Source organism: Eutrema salsugineum, unplaced genomic scaffold (assembly GCF_000478725.1).
Source record: "Eutrema salsugineum unplaced genomic scaffold, Eutsalg1_0 scaffold_1, whole genome shotgun sequence".
In the NCBI taxonomy this organism is placed as follows: domain Eukaryota; kingdom Viridiplantae; phylum Streptophyta; class Magnoliopsida; order Brassicales; family Brassicaceae; genus Eutrema; species Eutrema salsugineum.
Genome location: NW_006256909.1, coordinates 2193180 through 2211716, shown reverse-complemented (window position 1 = coordinate 2211716; position 18537 = coordinate 2193180). Strand labels below are relative to the sequence as shown.

At 40.5% G+C, this 18537-nt stretch overlaps 6 protein-coding genes across 7 annotated transcripts; 4 read left to right on the top strand and 2 right to left on the bottom strand.

Annotated features, from left to right (window-relative positions):
- Nucleotides 1-129: 129 nt before the first annotated feature.
- LOC18028973 (5'-methylthioadenosine/S-adenosylhomocysteine nucleosidase 2) lies at nucleotides 130-2053 on the top strand. Its single transcript, XM_006412117.2, has 8 exons — nucleotides 130-250; nucleotides 340-403; nucleotides 517-608; nucleotides 786-892; nucleotides 994-1068; nucleotides 1166-1240; nucleotides 1379-1471; nucleotides 1583-2053. The coding sequence occupies exons 1-8, from the start codon at nucleotides 154-156 to the stop codon at nucleotides 1778-1780; spliced, it is 801 nt and encodes a 266-aa protein (XP_006412180.1). The 5' UTR covers nucleotides 130-153; the 3' UTR covers nucleotides 1781-2053.
- A 404-nt stretch (nucleotides 2054-2457) lies between these two features.
- On the top strand, nucleotides 2458-3818 carry LOC18028972 (type III polyketide synthase B). Of its 2 annotated transcripts, none has more exons than XM_024149770.1 (3): nucleotides 2458-2635; nucleotides 2741-3307; nucleotides 3391-3818. In XM_024149770.1, the coding sequence occupies exons 1-3, from the start codon at nucleotides 2458-2460 to the stop codon at nucleotides 3816-3818; spliced, it is 1173 nt and encodes a 390-aa protein (XP_024005538.1). The 2 variants fall into 2 exon arrangements, with proteins under 2 accessions (XP_024005538.1, XP_006412179.1); XM_006412116.2 differs by having other exon boundaries at nucleotides 2458-2641.
- Nucleotides 3819-4032: 214 nt separating this feature from the next.
- On the bottom strand, nucleotides 4033-6935 carry LOC18028971 (probable alkaline/neutral invertase B). Its single transcript, XM_006412115.2, has 5 exons — nucleotides 6781-6935; nucleotides 5774-6250; nucleotides 5231-5662; nucleotides 4549-5107; nucleotides 4033-4435 (listed from the first exon to the last, which is right to left on the bottom strand). The coding sequence occupies exons 2-5, from the start codon at nucleotides 6200-6202 to the stop codon at nucleotides 4140-4142; spliced, it is 1716 nt and encodes a 571-aa protein (XP_006412178.1). The 5' UTR covers nucleotides 6203-6250; nucleotides 6781-6935; the 3' UTR covers nucleotides 4033-4139.
- A 1687-nt stretch (nucleotides 6936-8622) lies between these two features.
- Nucleotides 8623-9393, top strand: LOC18028970 (peptidyl-prolyl cis-trans isomerase). Its single transcript, XM_024149352.1, has one exon. It carries the CDS (start codon nucleotides 8677-8679, stop codon nucleotides 9199-9201), a length of 525 nt encoding a protein of 174 aa, XP_024005120.1. The 5' UTR covers nucleotides 8623-8676; the 3' UTR covers nucleotides 9202-9393.
- A 159-nt stretch (nucleotides 9394-9552) lies between these two features.
- LOC18028969 (probable amidase At4g34880) lies at nucleotides 9553-11650 on the top strand. The gene is made up of 5 exons (XM_006412113.2): nucleotides 9553-10207; nucleotides 10313-10527; nucleotides 10612-10818; nucleotides 10910-11108; nucleotides 11204-11650. The coding sequence occupies exons 1-5, from the start codon at nucleotides 9647-9649 to the stop codon at nucleotides 11591-11593; spliced, it is 1572 nt and encodes a 523-aa protein (XP_006412176.2). The 5' UTR covers nucleotides 9553-9646; the 3' UTR covers nucleotides 11594-11650.
- On the bottom strand, nucleotides 11599-18438 carry LOC18028968 (xanthine dehydrogenase 1). Its single transcript, XM_006412112.2, has 14 exons — nucleotides 18170-18438; nucleotides 17688-17787; nucleotides 17465-17573; nucleotides 15892-17385; nucleotides 14963-15205; nucleotides 14346-14660; nucleotides 13915-14154; nucleotides 13474-13758; nucleotides 13140-13361; nucleotides 12863-13024; nucleotides 12625-12759; nucleotides 12297-12533; nucleotides 12034-12207; nucleotides 11599-11953 (listed from the first exon to the last, which is right to left on the bottom strand). The coding sequence occupies exons 1-14, from the start codon at nucleotides 18285-18287 to the stop codon at nucleotides 11711-11713; spliced, it is 4077 nt and encodes a 1358-aa protein (XP_006412175.1). The 5' UTR covers nucleotides 18288-18438; the 3' UTR covers nucleotides 11599-11710.
- Nucleotides 18439-18537: the final 99 nt, after the last annotated feature.

Here is an 18537-nt window from a genome sequence, read left to right as displayed (position 1 = left end):
GGCCGTCAAGTCGTCAACGTTTTTCTTTTTCTTTTTCTTTTCTTATTATGAAAAACAAAACAAAAATGAATGTTGGGTCGGGTTCGGGTCGGATCCGGTTTCATGATTCCAATTTCAGAGGGAAATCTAGAAATTTGATCTTGACGAATCGCCATGGCTGCTCACGGCGACGGATTCTCAGCCGCTGCTACGGAAGAGCTCATGGGCCAGTTAGAGAAACGGCCGATTTGTACCATCGTCTTCATCGTCGGTACTATTTTTTTTTCTCCTTTCCTCCTCCGTCGATGTTTCTGTTCAATTGTGAGTTTTCTTTCTTTTTAATGAGCCGTGTATTTCCAGCTATGCAAAAGGAAGCTCAGCCTCTGATCGACAAATTCGGACTCGTTAAAGACGTTAATTCGCCGTGAGCTCTTTTATCTCTCCACTTCTTTTAGATTTGATTTGAAACCAAATGTGATTGCTTTCATATTACTGTTTCCATATTGTGATTGGAAAATAAAAATTTGATTTTTGTAGGTTTCCGAAAGAGGTGGCTTGGGTTCTGTTTAATGGAATGTATAAAGACTTGAACATCAATATAGTGTGTCCAGGAAAAGACGCAACTCTTGGTATGTCTCTATGTCCATGCTGTTGCTTCATTTTATTCCATTGTTTTTCTTTTCAGCCTCGGTAGTGAGTCAAATGTTTCAGGATGGTTGTGGTGTGGAGTTGTTGATGCTGTTTCTAATGGTCACTGTGCTTGTAGATTCTTCTTAACTCTTGTTATGTGGATCAATTCTTTACAGGGGTTGATAGTGTAGGCACGGTTCCTGCATCTCTCGTGACTTATGCTTCCATTCAGGCAATTCAACCCGACCTAATCATCAATGCAGGAACTGCTGGTGGCTTTAAGGTATTGACATTACAAATTGCTTTCCCTACGTAGTCGTCTCATGCCTCATATATGTCAGAAAGAATAGACAACATCCTCGTTTTTCTTTTAATGTATTTCAGGCCAAAGGAGCAAGTATTGGCGATGTTTATATTGTCTCCAGTGCCGCTTTCCATGACAGGAGAATACCTGTTCCTGTAAGTGCTTACGACTTGCAAAGTAAAGCTTTTGCTGTTAAGTGAAATACTTGGTTTCTCATTCCGAATGTTCCGCCTTTCCCTGTTATCTCTTCAGGTTCTTGATCTATATGGTGTTGGTATGCGAAAAGCCTTCCCTACACCCAACCTTATAAAGGAACTGAACCTAAAGGTGTATACTTTGATTAGTTGCTTTGAGTTCATCATTTGATCCTCATGCAAGTTTTTGATTATTTCTTTATCTGTTTTGCATATTTATATACAAGTGCCATAAGTGGTAGATTTTACGCTTTGGTTGTGATGTTCCCAGGTAGGACGATTATCCACTGGTGATTCTATGGATATGTCTCCACATGACAAAGAATCAATCACAGCAAATGATGCTACAGTGAAAGACATGGAGGTAAACTGTCCACAAATTTCCCGTGTTTATGAACTTGGCTCCAATCTATGTGTTTCTGTTTGTGTCTTTATCACTTGCTTGTGCCTTATTCTGGGCATCCCCGCATTTCAGGGAGCAGCAGTGGCCTACGTTGCTGATATTTTTAAGGTTCCCACCATTTTAATGAAAGCAGTAACTGATATCGTGGATGGAAATAGACCAACTTCAGAGGAGTTTTTGGAGAACTTAGCTGCGGTCACTGCTAAACTTTATGAGTCAGCTACCAAAGTGATTGACTTCATCAGTGGGAAGTGTCTCTCAGAACTCTGAAAAGTCATACATTCCACACCTACTGGCTTTCCTAATTTTCAAAACCGTAAGTTTCATCGATAAGGTTCGCGTATGTGCTTTGGGCGAAGGAGGGATATAAAGATTCAAGCAAAAGGTTTAGGCAAATAGGTTGGAGGAGAAAATTTATATTACTCCATTTTTCCTTATTTGTTGTTGTTCCCTTATTTTGTTATCTTGCATATGATGATGGATCATCATACATGCAGAAAATCAGCAAATTTTGATACTCAACAACATAAATCAGAAATTTTCTATTCTCACGTATTGTTGTTCTTGTTAATCATTCTTAAGAAACCACGAAGCTTTAGTTAGTTTCTCTGTTCTTTCTTCCAAGTGTAAAAAAATTACAGAACAACTATAAGTCTATAGCTATAACACACCCTTGTGTTGGTTAGGAACAAATAATTTTTATATCATTTAGGCCCAAAGACTATGGTACCATGAGAAAATTCTCAGAGAAAGCATAAAAAGAACAAATGCAATAATCATGAAGCTCCTGAATCTCACACCTAATCTTCACCAAACACTAACTAGACAGAAACACCGCACAAGATGCAGCTGGTAAACTGCAAAGCTGCAGTGTATATATATAGGCCTTGACGATGACCCTTATTAACAGGCCCAACGTTGAGTCTTTGACAAGAGAAGAGGTAAACATGGGAAGCATCGATGCTGCAGAGTTGGGTTCAGAAAAGAAACCAAATCCAGGGAAAGCGACAATTCTTGCTCTCGGAAAAGCCTTTCCTCACCAGCTAGTGATGCAAGAGTACTTGGTCGATGGCTACTTCAAAACTACCAATTGTGAAGACCCTGAACTCAAACAGAAGCTTACTCGTCTCTGTAATGTCCTCACTTAACCTTGTTTCTTTTAACTTTTATTTCTTTTTGTAAGCTTCTGGGGCCGGAGAGGTCCGTTTAACTGTTTCAATAACGATACAGGCAAGACAACGACAGTGAAGACTAGATATGTTGTGATGTCGGAGGAGATCCTCAAGAAATATCCAGAACTCGCCATTGAAGGAGGATCCACGGTGAAACAGAGACTCGACATCTGCAACGACGCTGTAACCGAAATGGCAGTGGAAGCTTCCAGAGCCTGCATCAAGAACTGGGGACGTTCTATTTCAGACATAACTCACCTTGTCTATGTCTCCTCAAGCGAAGCACGTCTTCCGGGTGGTGACTTGTACTTAGCCAAAGGGCTTGGTCTCAGCCCGGAGACACACCGTGTTCTGCTCTACTTCGTCGGTTGTTCTGGTGGCGTTGCAGGGCTCCGTGTAGCCAAAGACATAGCCGAGAACAATCCGGGCAGTCGAGTTTTGCTTGCCACGTCAGAGACGACCATCATTGGGTTCAAACCCCCGAGTGCAGATAGACCGTATGATCTTGTTGGTGTCGCGTTGTTTGGTGATGGAGCCGGAGCTATGATCATCGGATCCGAGCCAGACCCGATTTCTGAGAAGCCTCTCTTTGAGCTTCACACTGCAATTCAGAATTTCCTGCCTGGTAAAAATACAAGATTTTTTTGGCATCCTATAACTTAAGACTATTTTTGGGATAAACACTTGGATTCCATTTTCATGGCGCAGACACGGAGAAGACGATAGATGGGAGGCTAACGGAAGCAGGGATAAACTTCACGCTATCGAGAGAGCTTCCACAGATAATAGAAGACAACGTGGAGAGTTTTTGCAAGAAGCTAATAGGAAAAGCGGGACTGGCTCATAAAGACTATAACCAGATGTTCTGGGCGGTTCATCCAGGTGGACCGGCCATCTTGAACCGAATGGAAAAGCGGCTTAACCTGTCGCCTGAGAAGTTGAGTCCAAGCAGGAGAGCTCTCATGGACTACGGTAACGCAAGTAGCAATTCCATCGTTTATGTATTGGAGTATATGTTGGAAGAGAGCCGGAAAGTGAGGAACACAAGTGAAGGTGAAAACGAGTGGGGTCTGATTCTGGCTTTTGGACCTGGTGTTACATTTGAAGGCATCGTGGCTCGAAACCTTGATGTTTGAATAAAAAGTGAATAGTATTGGGGGGGGGGGTTTGGTTATAGCTTGAAGCACAAGAAAGGATCCCCTTTTGCTCTATAGTCATTTCAACTGAGAGAGAAATGCTTGCTTATAATAAGACATGAAAAACTAAAAGAGATGAACTCTTTTTTACGATGCTTAAATCTTTCATAGTCTAAAAATATTTCACAAAAAAAAAACAACGTAAAATGTGCATTTTTGAAAAAAGAAGAAAGAGTCGTAATCAGTCAGGCATTAAAACCATGGAATCAGTCATGAAGTTTCTTCTTAGCTCATCTCCTTCTTGACGGAAATGATCAAACTTCAACATGTCCAGGAGTTGGATCTTCTCATAACGGGTTTCATTTGTTTGTCTTCCTCAAGAGCAATCATACCGACATGTGACGGATCTTCCAGCATCATCTTGGCTACTAAGTAACCGGCGATTGACCAAGTCTGGCTTTTGCGTGCCTGTTTCCCCACGTATCTCCCTAGCTTTCCATCGTAGTATTCAGGCCAATGGTCCTTGTGAAGCCTAGCTTCTGCTACTTCAATTGCTCGTCTTGCTATTTGAGGTCGACCGGTTTTGATACAAGCAGCCGTCAAAAGCCATAACAGCACTGCATGTACCCAGTGAACATTACATCAATAAAGGTCAGATTAGCTTTTGCATATAGTAAAACCAGAGGAACACTGGAATGGGAAATGTGAATGAGAAACAGTATAAATTTACCTGGCCAGGACCCTCCATTGTGGTAGCTCCATCGAGTGTTTTTGGGGTCACAACCAGTTACTATTCTCCATTCATGGCTTTCAATTGCTGGATAGCAAACTTTCAGTGGCATTTCTCCAACCAACTCTTCCCAGCGAGATTCTATTAGATCCATAATTGCGGTTGACTGTTCAGGAGTAGCCAAGGAAGACAATATGGCTATGCAGTTGCCCAAGGCAAACCATCGGAAATCCATTCTCGCCGGGCTAACATTGCCGATAAAAAACCCTCCGTGAGGCGGCATAAAGTCAAAAACCCATTCTGGAAGAGAATCAGGGATTACGTTGAACTTGTTAACAGCAGTGTGGGAGTATTCCTCTGTCTTATATCGATATATGTCATTAAGCTGCTTCAAGTCTAGCCAAAAGTAGCTCCTCATGTGGTAGCTCAATGCATGAAGGCGCTTAACTATCTGTTCCACCATTTCTTTACCTTCTCCCTCATGTTTAAGCAGGAGCAAGGCGCACCTTAAGGCCATAAAGAAAAGGGCTTGAATCTCTATCGGGTAACCATAAACTCCCTAAAACAGAGAAACCACAAGATTTTAAGAAATTGAAAATTGATGAAACAGCTTTAGCTCAAACTGTCTCCTTTGTAGAAAGAACATGCACTATAGATATGATTAATAAAGAAATTTGCTCACCATCCTACGATCAATCATACAGCAACCATCAGCGCATAAGAGAGTGGGAAAGGTATCAAATCCCTCGGACAGACACAAGCTTAGAATCAGTCGTATACCCTTCTGACATTCAGGCATGTCAGCAAGAGAAGAGTCTCCTGTAGATTTTGTGTATGCTCTGAGCAGTATAATCCACCAGAATCCAGAATCAACAGGCGCTACTCTTCCAATTGCGCTCTCGCCAAAATCAGCTATCAGCGTCTCATGGTTTCTAACAGGATCATGGAAAACTTTGAAGCTAGCAGGCATAACTCCCTCACCAAGCTGGAATCTATCAATCTTTTTCTCCCAGGATTGAAGACGAAGAGTCTTCAAAAGAAAGTTTCTGACTATATCTGGCTCTCCATTCATCAGGAATGCTAAAGCACTTGGCACAAAGTCTCTCACGAACACCTAAAGAATAAAGTCAGGCAGATACCAGATAAACCAACACACCAGTTAATAGAAACGTGACAACAGAATGTGGTAAGTTAAAAGTGTCCACAAAGTATAAAGATTATTCACCTGATCATAGTTGAGTTTTTCTTCAGAATTATCCAGTGCAGCAATTGTCCCAACAGGTTGTCCACGGAAGTATACCATTGAGTGCCTCAAAGCATCCCAGGCCTCACCCACCATTGGATGAGACTCAAATCCAGGCTGTGACCTTGGAGTATTGAATCCAGACCTCCTACCCACGCTTGGTGAAATCACATAGTCTGCATGATCATGGACCCGAGAAGCATTATCCGCATTTCTTAGTTGTGGTGAACCAGATAATTCATTTAGAGACCTTTCGTCAAGTGATCTCAGTCTATCAATATTCAACGGCCTTGGCTTCTCTAGCAACTTTGAGAAATCTATGTCATCAATATCGTCCAACTTAGATGAGGAATCAGCATTCTTGACATCCCCATTCTGGTTCACATCTACATTCAGATTAAAAGTCGACATTGCTCCAGATTGAATTCAAATCCTAGCCAAAAGTCCAATTATCATGCCCTGCATTTCCATGATTCGATCAGATCCATTTGTTCGCAATAAGGTTACAGTGAATAGCAATTTTCCTATAATTCACACAGAAATTTGGGGGAAGCAACGCACAACAATGGCATGATCAAATGTGTAAACAGGTATAGTTCATCGAGATATCAGAAGAAAAAAAAAAACGTATTCAATCAAAGCGTTATTGTTCTCTGAAAAACTTATGAAACGGAGAAACCCGATCAATCAGAACGCAGAAAACAAAGAAGCGTCACGAATAACAACAACATCGAACAGAGATTGAACGATATAACATCGAAACCTTCGGATTTTCATGTAATTTCAAAGAACAAGAAAACAAAGCAGAGAGATTTTCGACTCGGTTGTAACGACATCACGCACAGAACAGATCGAGATCAAAACTCTCATCAAGCTAAAGCACGCACGTAAAGAATTCTTCGCAGAGATCCGGCAAAAACAAAGTAGGAAAAAATATCATCAAACCATAAATGTTCCTAACCACAGCAAGACGTAGACAGATCACGAACCTTATAATCCAGCGTCGAACGAAGAAGAAGAAGACGAAACGAACGAGCTTCGCTCTCTGCTCTGACTCTCTCTCTCTCTCTCTCCGTATTCTCTCTGTATCTCTGTAATCCCGCAACAGAAGAGAAGGGAAGCGAGAGTATCAGTAACAAGTAATTAAACGGGGTGAGAGCCGAAACGGCAAAGGGAGACGTATCAGCTAATCAGCTAAGGAGGATGTGGGTCCACGTGTACGGATAGGATGTGACTGTTACGGGCAGATAGAAACGAAGACAGTGACTCTAGCGATCGGGAAGGTGAAAAGGTAACCTTCAAGCCATGCATATGATATGATTGCACGGAGGAGGTTGTTGCTTTTTTTGAGTTTCATCAAATATTATTTATATAACTATTTATTTCGATTATAAGTTACAAATAATTACTGACGTGAGAGAGTATCTTTGCAGTTTTGCAGTGAGTAAGATGTTTGGTTGTCCACGTGTACGGTGGCAGCGGATCTCGTGCCCTGCGCAGTCAGCTGACTAATTGTTTGGTATCTGGATATTTTTACTTTTTAACTAATTAAATTTCAATTTGAATCATATATCATTATTGTTGATAGTGAAAAAAAAAGGTCGTATAATTTCCAACGTTGGTGAACGAATATTACTAGATTAGAAAAAAAAATTAACATTGTCTATTGGAAACTCGAAAAGTTTCTTTTGCCAATGCTATTAATTTGATTTACCTTTTGGATTTTAGGGACATGTATTTCTTTTGTTAGATTATTCTAGACAACAATGTGATAGAAGTTGCAAATGATAAGTTGATAACATCACTCAGAAGATAAAATAATAGGTGGAGTGAAAGTAAAAGGGTTTTGTTGTTCCAATCAAATACCCATATGTTGCGCAGGTTCGAATCTTGTTGTCGACGCTATTGTGTATACAGAATTACTGAAAATTTTCTATCAAATTGAATTGCAAATATACAGATTGTTTGAAATCCATTCAACAAATACGAAAATGAAAAATTCATTTCACTTAATGTTGTGATTGGAAATAATCAATATTTGGCAAACAAAAACAAAGGGGGCTAATCTACTAAAAAAGTGAAACCTAGTAATCCCATCAAAAGTCCCGCCGGCGTAATAAGCCAAGTCCATTTCACCTTAAATCAATACATGTATCTTTTTTTTTGTCTACTACATGATTGATTCTATGATAAGCAAAAAATTTGTGAGTAACCGTCGCAGAATAAGTGGAACAAATTGTACGTAACAAACGAAACAAAATCGTTGTTTAATTTATTTTGATCTATAACTCAAACGACGTAATTTCATAATCTATTCTACAGGGGTTGTATATTTCACTAACGTTGAGGATTATATCGCAGATTCTTTTTAGTGAGCAATGATATTCTTTCATATTCACATGTCGAAGGCGGATTTTCAAAAGAAAGAATTCTTTTTAGCAATTGGTTTTTTTTTTTTTTTTTTAAACGTCTTTATTATTATTATTAAGAAGAGCAATTGATTTTTTCTTTAAAAAAAAAACAAAACAGAAATATAGTATGATTAGTGGGCTTTGCTTTAGACTCGGCCCACCTAAACCAAAGCGCCGTCATTCTGTCGGGTCCATCTTAAATAAATTATTTATCCACAGTAGGGGGCAGCTTCGGGGGATCCACGCAACTTTACAGCATAGTTAGACTGGAACTAACCACGGTTAATCTTACACTCACTTGCAGCCATACACGTGTCTTTTATCGACGGTCACTAACATAATTTCCTTTTTGAGATTCACCATTAAATCCTTTCTATATATACAGCCTTTCTCAAAAATCCAAATTAGCATCTTCACTTCACACTCCACACTCCACACTCCACACTCCACAGTCTCTTCTTCAGTCTCCCAAAAATGAGTAACCCTAACCCTAGAGTGTTCTTCGACATGACTATCGACGGTGCACCGGCAGGTCGGATCGTGATGGAGCTATTCGCCGATACGACACCGAACACGGCCGAGAATTTCCGAGCTCTCTGTACCGGCGAGAAAGGAGTCGGAAAGCTGGGTAAGCCACTCCACTACAAAGGATCGACCTTTCACCGTGTGATCCCTGGATTCATGTGTCAGGGAGGCGATTTCACCTCCGGGAACGGAACCGGAGGCGAATCGATCTACGGCACTAAGTTCAAAGACGAGAACTTCATTAAGAAGCACACCGGACCTGGGATTCTATCCATGGCTAACTCTGGTCCCAACACCAACGGATCTCAGTTCTTCATATGCACTTCGGTGACCTCGTGGTTAGATGGAGCGCACGTTGTGTTTGGACAAGTCGTTGAAGGTATTGACGTGCTGAAGCCGATCGAGAGAGTTGGATCTGAGTCCGGGAGGACTTCGAAGCTTGTGGTCGTCGCTGATTGTGGACAGCTTGCTTAGAACTGACTGAGAGAGAGAGAGACTTAAATCTTATGAGTAATGGTATCTTGCTTTTAATTGTTGTATGTTCTTCTTGTTCTGATTCTGTTTGGGGTTTTAAGTCTCTGATTTGGGATCGTTTCGAGTTTGTAAAACCCTTCCCTTGTGTGGGGTTTCTGAAATTGACTACTTTGAATAAGGTTTGTAGATATATTATTATTTCTACTATTGACAAGAAACTCATTTGAAGCATGATTCGTCTTCTGATTCTGAATAACTATACTCGTTTCTTTAATCAACGGCCTCTAATTTACCTTTCTCAGCTCTTTAACACTTACAGTGATATTCTCAAATGAAAAAGTTTCGCCCTTTTTGAGTGAGATAGAGAGAGAGAGAGAGAGAGAGAGAGAGAGAGAGAGAGAGAATTGGCGGCCGGCGTTGACCCTTTCGGTTTCTTTCGTAAGCCATGGACATGATTGCTCTGCGATTCATCTTCTCATCATCTCTTCTTCTTCTTCTTCCTCAAGCTCTTCTTATGCAATTTGGGACTCAATCTCAAATCATTCACACTCCAAAGTTCTCGATCCAAGAAGCCACTGTTGATGACATCAGACTTGCTTTCAAGGAGAAAAGACTGACATCAAAACAACTCGTCGAGATGTATCTCGAATCCATCTCCAAGCTCAATCCGATGCTCCACGCAGTCATCGAGACGAATCCAGATGCGTTGACCCAAGCAGAGATCGCAGACAGAGAACGCGAGCTCAAAATCGGCGTCACTGAGCTTCCTATCTTGCACGGTGTTCCGATTCTGCTCAAGGATTCCATCTCCACCAAGGACAAGCTAAACACGACCGCTGGTTCCTTGGCTTTGCTTGGTTCGGTCGTGGCTCGAGACGCTGGTGTTGTCAAGAGACTAAGAGAATCTGGTGCTGTGATCTTGGGCAAAGCCAGTTTAAGCGAATGGGCTAATTTCCGATCTCTCTCCATCCCAGATGGTTGGAGCGCACGTGGCCTCCAAGGAAAGGTAACTCTAGCACTAATCTTACAAAAAGCTTCAAACTTTACCAAAATCTCTACCAAAAAAAAAAATGGAGCTTTTGGATTCAAGAAGAGGCTTTGAATGCTGCAGAATCCGTACGTTTTATCAGCAAATCCGTGTGGTTCAAGTAGTGGTTCAGCTATATCAGTGGCGGCTAATCTTGTGGCCTTGTCAATTGGGACTGAAACTGATGGTTCCATTCTCTGTCCGGCGAGTCAGAACTCGGTGGTCGGGATTAAACCGAGTGTCGGGCTCACTAGCCGAGCCGGGGTCGTTCCCATCTCCTTGAGACAGGACACTGTAGGGTGAGACTAAGAGCACTCACCACTATTACCTATCTGATTTTGAACCATTTTACCATGTTTCTCTTGTGTTTTTGCAAATGTTAGGCCGATATGTAGGACAGTCTCGGATGCTGTTCATCTTCTTGATGCTATTGTGGGTTATGATCCGTTGGACGAGGCCACGAAGGCTGCCTCCGAGTTCATACCTGAAGGCGGTTACAAGCAGTTTCTGAAAGCTAGTGGTCTCAAGGGTAAGAGATTAGGGATTGTAATGAAGCATTCTTATATTGATCAACACATCAAAACATTAAGGTAAAAAAATGTTATAAGTTGATTTGAACAATCAATTTAAACCAATTGGGTACACAGTATCTAATTGTAGCTCTGTTTTTCTGTGATGAAGACTAGAAGGCGCGATCGTCATTGACAATTTAACCATCCCAAACATCGAAGTCATTGTGGATTTTACTAATAGCGGTGAAGAGATAGCACTTTTAACTGAGTTCAAGATTTCTCTGAATGAATATCTTAAAAGGCTTGTGAAATCACCCGTACGGTCCTTAGCAGACGTTATTGCCTTCAACGAGAAATTCGCTGAAAAGGTACCGTAAGCTTTAAGATTGAATATTTTGTTTGAATTCACCTTTTACTCGGTATCTGAAGTGAATCTAAGTCAATGAGTTACCAAAAATCACAGGAAAAGGTGAAAGAATGGGGACAAGAGGTCTTCCTTGCAGCAGAAGCCACCAATGGAATGGGTGAGAAAGAGAAAGCAGCGTTGCAGAAAATAGAAAAACTTTCGAGGAATGGAATCGAAAAGCTAATGAAAGAGAATAAGTTGGATGCAATATTGACGCTTGGTTCTACGTTAAGCTCGGTTCTCGCCATAGGAGGGTATCCAGGAATCAATGTCCCTGCAGGATACGATAGTGAAGGAGTTCCGTTTGGGATTAGCTTTGGAGGGTTGAGATTTTCAGAGCCAAAGCTCATTGAGATTGCTTATGGCTTCGAACAAGCAACTTTGATGAGGAAGCCACCAAAGTTCACAGCTAGAGGCACTTGTAGTTGTAGTCAACAAAGTTGCTGATTTGGAGAAACATATCTATGTACTGTACATTTATTTAACGACTGGAAATAACTTGCAGATTTGACCTTGTCACAATATACTGACCCTTTTTTTGCCCCCTTGATGAAGTTAAAAAGCTCAAACACTAAGCTTGGGGCAAAAATTTGAACTTACAAAAGGAGCTGAAAACTCGTCAAAACATGCCATCCTGATACGCTCTGGAGTGGCTGGAGTCTCCAAAGGGAACCACTTTGTGAGACCCACCTCGGTTCTAGCTGCTTTGATCGCTTCCTTTATCGCAAAGAAGACTGATGATGCAAGAAAGAATGGTGGCTCACCCACTGCTTTAGATGAATGTATTGCCTTTGTATTCGGATTCCCCTAATTTAATAAAGTATAATCTCAGGGTTTAGTTTCAAATGGATGGCACCAATTTAAAGCTTGTTCTTATAGTAGCATACCTTGAGAAGAGAAACATTGAGGTGGAAAGGAATGTCGTTAATGGAAGGTATTTTGTAGTTTCCGGGTCCGCAAGTGAGTAAAGTTCCTGGTCGAATCCATTTATGAGCTGCATCTCCCCATTTGAGTTCTTCTAAAGCTACCCAACCCAGTCCTTGTACAAACGCTCCTTCTATCTGCAAATAGTGATTTTAGATGCAAACATTTTTTTCATTTTGATTAAAGATTGCACAAATGCGTAGTAGGTAGCGAGAAGAAAGCGTACTTGTCCAATATCAATGGCTGGGTTAAGAGAATATCCGAGGTCCAGCATTATATCGGTGGCTCTTGTGTGAAAATCACCAGTCAAAGTATCTATCTCAACTTCAGCAAACGCAGCTCCATACGTGTAATATCTAAATGCGTTTCCTTTTCCAGTTATCCAGTCAAATCCAATGTCGGGAACGATGTGAAAACCGTGAGCAGAGAGGTCTATCCGTTGAAAGTAGCACGCACTTGCCAGCTACATACATTCAGAGGAGAAGAGAGTTTTTCAAAGTAAGCATCAAACTCTTCCGAGTTAATATCAAAATGTAAGGGAAAAAGAATAATACCTCAGCGAATGTGTTGAAATTGTGCTTAGAGGCAACAGGCTCCATTCTAGCTAAAATCTGCTCACAGGCGTCTAAAACCGCAGCACCGTACATATCAGAGCTCGCAGAAGCAGCAGTTGGTGACGCATTTGGAACCTATTAAGAGACCAAGAACAGTTTTGTCCGATTACGTCTTTGGCCTACAATGCTCTGTTTGTAACAGAGTTCCATCTTCAAATTCTAAGTGATATAAATGTACCTTGTCGGTGCTTGTCTCTGACACGAAAACTGAACTAAGCGGAATGTTAAAGGCCGATGCAGCAACTTGTGCAACTTTCGTATGCAATCCTTGACCCATCTCCACACCTCCATGTGTCACCAAAACAGTCCCATCGGTGTAAACATGAACAAGAGCACCAGCCTGTAACAGCCACATAATGTTTAAATTAAAAAATGGATAGATGTGTCTAAAATTCAGATTCTAGCATTGCAAGAAATGGTTCTATCTTAATCTTTCCACTTCATAAAAAGGTTACCTGATTCATGAACTTTGTGGTAAATGATATGCCAAATTTCGTGGGAACCATAGCTACACCACGCTTTTTCCACCGATTATGACTATTAAACACCTCGGCTTCTCTACGGGCCTTTAAGAAGTTGCAGGATACTTTCAGCTCTTTCCAGAGCTGATGTAATGTGCAGTGCTGAAGAGACTGAGAGTAATGTGTGATTGATCCTTCCATTTGAAAGTTCATCTCCTAAAGTAAAGTAAATACACCAGAAATTATTTAAAATAGGAAATTGGCAAAAGGAGGATAGAATCGTACAAACTGTCAAGATTGAAGATGTTTTAGAAAACATTCAACTCACTTTGATATCTTCAGGGCTTTTATCAAGCTCAGCTGCGATTCTTTGAATCCAGTTTTCAGTTATAAGCATACCTTGGGGCCCTCCAAACCCTCGGAAAGCAGTGTTGCTGGGAAAATTAGTAAAGCAAACGTTCCCCATGATCCTCACATGCGGGATCTCATAAACATTATCCGAATGAAACATGGCACGTTCGAGAATAGAAAGGGAAAGATCCAAAGAGTTTCCACCATTGTTGTAGATTTCAAGGTCCAACGCCAATACTTTTCCTTCATTCGTAAATCCAACCTGTAAAGGGTAAAGCAGAAAAAATTTAAAAGATATTTTCTAGTTTGTCTAACTCTTTCTTCTATTCTCAACTGTTCAGTCATTTTCAAGTAAATGTCTGCTGATTAAAAAAGATTCCACTGCCTAAGAATTCGAGGAAGCAACAAAGAAAGATACCTTGTACTTTCCAACAAAACTATGACGATGACCAGTTATCATCATGTCCACATCTCTGTCCAGAATGAGTTTCACAGGTCGATTCAATAGGTAGGAAGGAACAGCAGCTGCAGCAGCAATGAAAGCTGATCTTGTTTCCTTACCACCAAAGCCACCACCAATTCGTTTGGTTTTGCATACCACTTTAGACATTGGAAGACCGAGAACATGAGAAACATATTTCTGGTGTTTTTGAGGAGCCTGCATATAAATCACAACCACCAATGTTTGCTTGAGCAGAAACGAGATTATCATTTAAAATCTTAATCTAGCTGATGCCTAATGGTTCTCTGTTACAGAGAGCTTCTGGTCATGTACTGGTCGTAAAAGCATGAATCAAAGTGAATTTCACTATGACAGTATGCTATTCTCAATTATGTAAATAAGCTTACTTGAGTGGATGAAATCATATGAACTTCGTTGCCTCCATCAATTGTCCAAACCAAACTACCATGAGGTTCCAAGTAAAAGTGTTCTTGACCACCGATTTGAACCTCTCCCTCTAAGATCCTGTCACACTGACCAGATTGAAAGCATAGCTCTACATCCCCTTTTCGTAGCCTTTTCTCTGTGTTTGGATGGAAACTTTTAGCATTAATAGCCTCCTTGATTGATAATATTGCTGGTAGTTCCTCATATCTAACATCAACTTTTCCTGCTGCGGTTTTTGCATTTTCATGCGTATCCGCGACAACCACACCAATAACCTGAAATACCAGAATCGAATAAAATAAATAGTTGGAACGAAATACATATATCTAATATCTATATGAGAACATTCGTTTACTTTTTTTAGGTAGTATAACAAAATCAATACATGCATTACAAAAACAGTAGCATAATCGATACGTGCATAACCCTTGCTTGTATACTTTCTGGTGGTGAAGAAAGCATACACAAAAACAGCTTTGCCTGTAACACATCTCCTATGACAAAGAGTAACTAAAGGTTCCCTATTGAACTCCAAGGAATGAAAGAAACCAATAATTGAGGTTTCAAATTTTCTTACTTGTCCCACACAGGTGACCACGTCCGTAGCAAACAATTCTTCATCGGCAACAATTGGTCCAATCATATTATCCCCGGGAATATCTTTGGCAAGATACAGGCCAACAAAACCAGGTGAAGATTTGGCTGCCGAATCATCAATAGAAAGGATGCGAGCATGTGGCAATTTGCTTAGCACTAAGGCAGCATGCAACGTATTAGGAGGCACTGGGGTATCATCAGTATATTCAGCTTCCCCTGTGACCTACATCAAAATATAAGAATGTTGATATACCGTATTCTACTGGAAACAAACTGATAAATATAAACTGGTAACTCTTCTCTGCTCACCAACCTATCAGGAATTACACCAAATGAGACTTTGATAGCTATAGTTCTCAACTATCAACGACAAAACCACCCCAAAACCAAATGTGTTCAAACTCATCAGTTTATCAAGCTTGAAGGTATTTGGAGAGGGGTACATAATTAAGCTTATGGAACTGACAATGGTGAAGTTTGGAGTTGAGAAAAAGAGACCATAAGCTATGTGAAGAGTCTTAGCTCTAAAAGGTAAAACAATGTACATGGAAATGGGCACCAGCAGTTGACCTAACATTACCAAATTCTTCAAGTTTATCACTTTCTTTCTCTCCTCTAATTACTCTTTCCACGCTTAACTGTCCTATACAGAGGTCTACAAGAGTTTTATAAGATATCTAGCCCACATAGATGTTCTATGTTGCTTATGACATTGCCGAGCAACACCTCTACATACAAGCATTTCCTCTATCTTACTCTTCTCACAAACATCAATCAACAAAGAAAATTATATAGTCGACATATGTAACCCCAGAGAAAAGCAAAAGACGTGCCACTTGCTAAGAAAAGGACTAATATGAGAATTAAAGTGGAGAAACAATTTGAGTACAGTGGATGGAGGCAACATACCTGCATTCTCGCTGATAGATGGACCTCCGGCGAGCCAACAGATGTTCCCAGTTTTACTGTCTCATAGTCTTGCTTTCCAATTCTAGATAACCGAGAAACAGGTTGCACAGCTGATATATGGGAGGGTGGGAAGGTCTCTATCGTGGGCTTTATGTTATGTACATGATGAGAAACCCATAAGAAAAATTTAAAGAAGAAACTTAGGGTTAGAGATTTTCGAAACTCCACCATTCCACCAGGAGCATCTTCCTTAATTAAGACATCGCTCTGTATGACCTTAAGCGCATCTTGTAGAAGACCTTTATTCCAATTCTTTCCAACTAAAAATTCCTCAGTCTTTCTTGCACACAGCGAAAGAGGAGCCACACCACCATAAGCAATTGATGCATCAGAAACGAACAACTGTTCGCCCTTCTCTTCAAGAAAGACACGCATTCCACCATTGACGATAGCTATATCATCGTCCCTACGATGTGCCTGCTTAAATTCTTTCACATACTCTAAGGGTCTTGTCCATGGAAGGAATACCGACAACAAGATCTCATCGCTTCCCATATCTACTTTGCGATAACCAAGGAAGAAGTCTTTGGCAGGTATGGACCTAACGTCTCCATTGCAGTTGATTACCCGAAATTCTGCTCTTGAAGTCATCCACAGAGGATTTAAATCAGATATTGGACTAGCTGTACAGATGTTTCCACCAATGCAAGCAACATTTCTTATTTGTGTCCCAGCAAACCACTTCAGCTGTTCAATAAAAGCTTTGCATGCTGATGTTTCATGTTCAGGACGCTCCTTTACCACTCTTCTGAACAACCTCAGGAGTTCAGAAAGTTTCACAGCCGAACCAACCTCAACCCCAATGTCATTTACATTTAAAACGTTGAGTTCTGGAACTTGAGCAACAGAGATTAGCACTTGATACTGTAACCTCTTCAGTCTCATTTCGATTCCCACCTCCGTATTACCAACCAGTAGTTTTGCAGCAGGATAATTTGCTTTGAGCTCAAGCAAGTTTTGAAGATTTACGGGTCTATACCAGGTTAGGCCTCCATTTCCCCTTAACTTTAAAGGAGCTAATTTCCTCAGCAAAAGCTCAGGGGGGAAAATTAGCTCCTTTTCTGTATACTTAGCCCCGTCTATATCACTGTAAGATATGGACTGAATTCTATCTTCATTACAATCGGCCGCTTCTTTTGTTGTCTTTGATCCACAAGAACAAGGTTTGCCAGTAGATGGACAAATATTTGAACCATCTTCAAGGCTAAGTGAAGATAAACCACTGTACATAGCATCGTCAGATTTTGCAAAGACCCGAAATGCATCAACGATGGGTCTATAACCAGTACAACGACATAAATTTCCTGCAAGGCATTCTTCAATCTCCTCTTCACAAGGTGAGTTTTTACTTGACCTCAATAACGCATACATGGACATGATAAACCCAGGAGTACAGAACCCACATTGTGAACCATGAGAAGACGCCAATGACTCCTGAAAGAATTAGGATCACAACACGTTTTTAGCAGTGACATAGATTCTCCAGAGATGAGAGGAAGTAAATAAAACTTACCTGAACTGGATGCAAGCCGAGTTTGCGATGCCCAACACCTTCAATGGATATTACATGCATTCCTTCTACTGAATAGAGAGGTGCTAAGCACGCGTTGACAGCATAATGCCTGCAATCAATCAAAAAAAAAAAAAAAAAAAGATCAGCTTGAACAGTGTGTGAGAGGAAGAATCGACAAAGATAAGCAAAGTAGAGCCAACAAATCAGAGGACAAGATACGCACACACATGTCTTTGATTTTATGTCATAATTAGAAACCATCACCGTGCAAGCCCCACAACCACCTTCTCCGCACCCAAGCTTTGTCCCGGTCAGTCCTAAATCTATAGGAAACAAGAAACTTCTGCAAGTTAGAAAATTTAGAACAAATGATTTCTGCAATGCACTTTCTATTCTTTTTCAAAACAAATTTCGCACTTGGAGCATAATATAACATCTTTAAATTAAGACAGACATAACGGAAAGAGCTAGTGGATCAAACTTATTCTTTCTTTTTTTTTTTTTGAAAGAGGGATCTAACATATTCTCTGTTTATAAAAATCCATAACTCAGCTTAACTGACACAAACAGGGAATTGAATCTGTCGGAATATTCCTTGATCCTGATTCTTCAAAATGGATCTAAAAGTCTACTACTTTCAAGCTTCACCTAGCACTAAAATTTAATCGGGGAAAACAAAAAGAGTTTATGTAGTTAGTCACGCACCTCTGAGATATTCGAGAAGCGTCATATGAGCCAAGCCATCTGGCAAGACTCTACGAACGCCATTAACGTAGAGTATCGCCTCCATAAACTCGCCTCCGGTCTGCTCTAATGAACCCATTTCTCAATGATTTCGTATTCTCTGATTTGGATTGATACACAAACGAAAGACGGCAAAGTGGATGACGCTAAGTCAACCTCAACTTGATTACTTCCTTCTCTCTTTCTTTATAAAAATCATTTCTTTCCGAATTCACACCACCGAAGTGGACATCTTCATCTTCAGTAAACAAAACTGTCTTTTTTTGAGAAATTAAATTATAAGTCTTTTATATAAAAAAAGCCCACTGAATATAAAGCCCAAATTCATT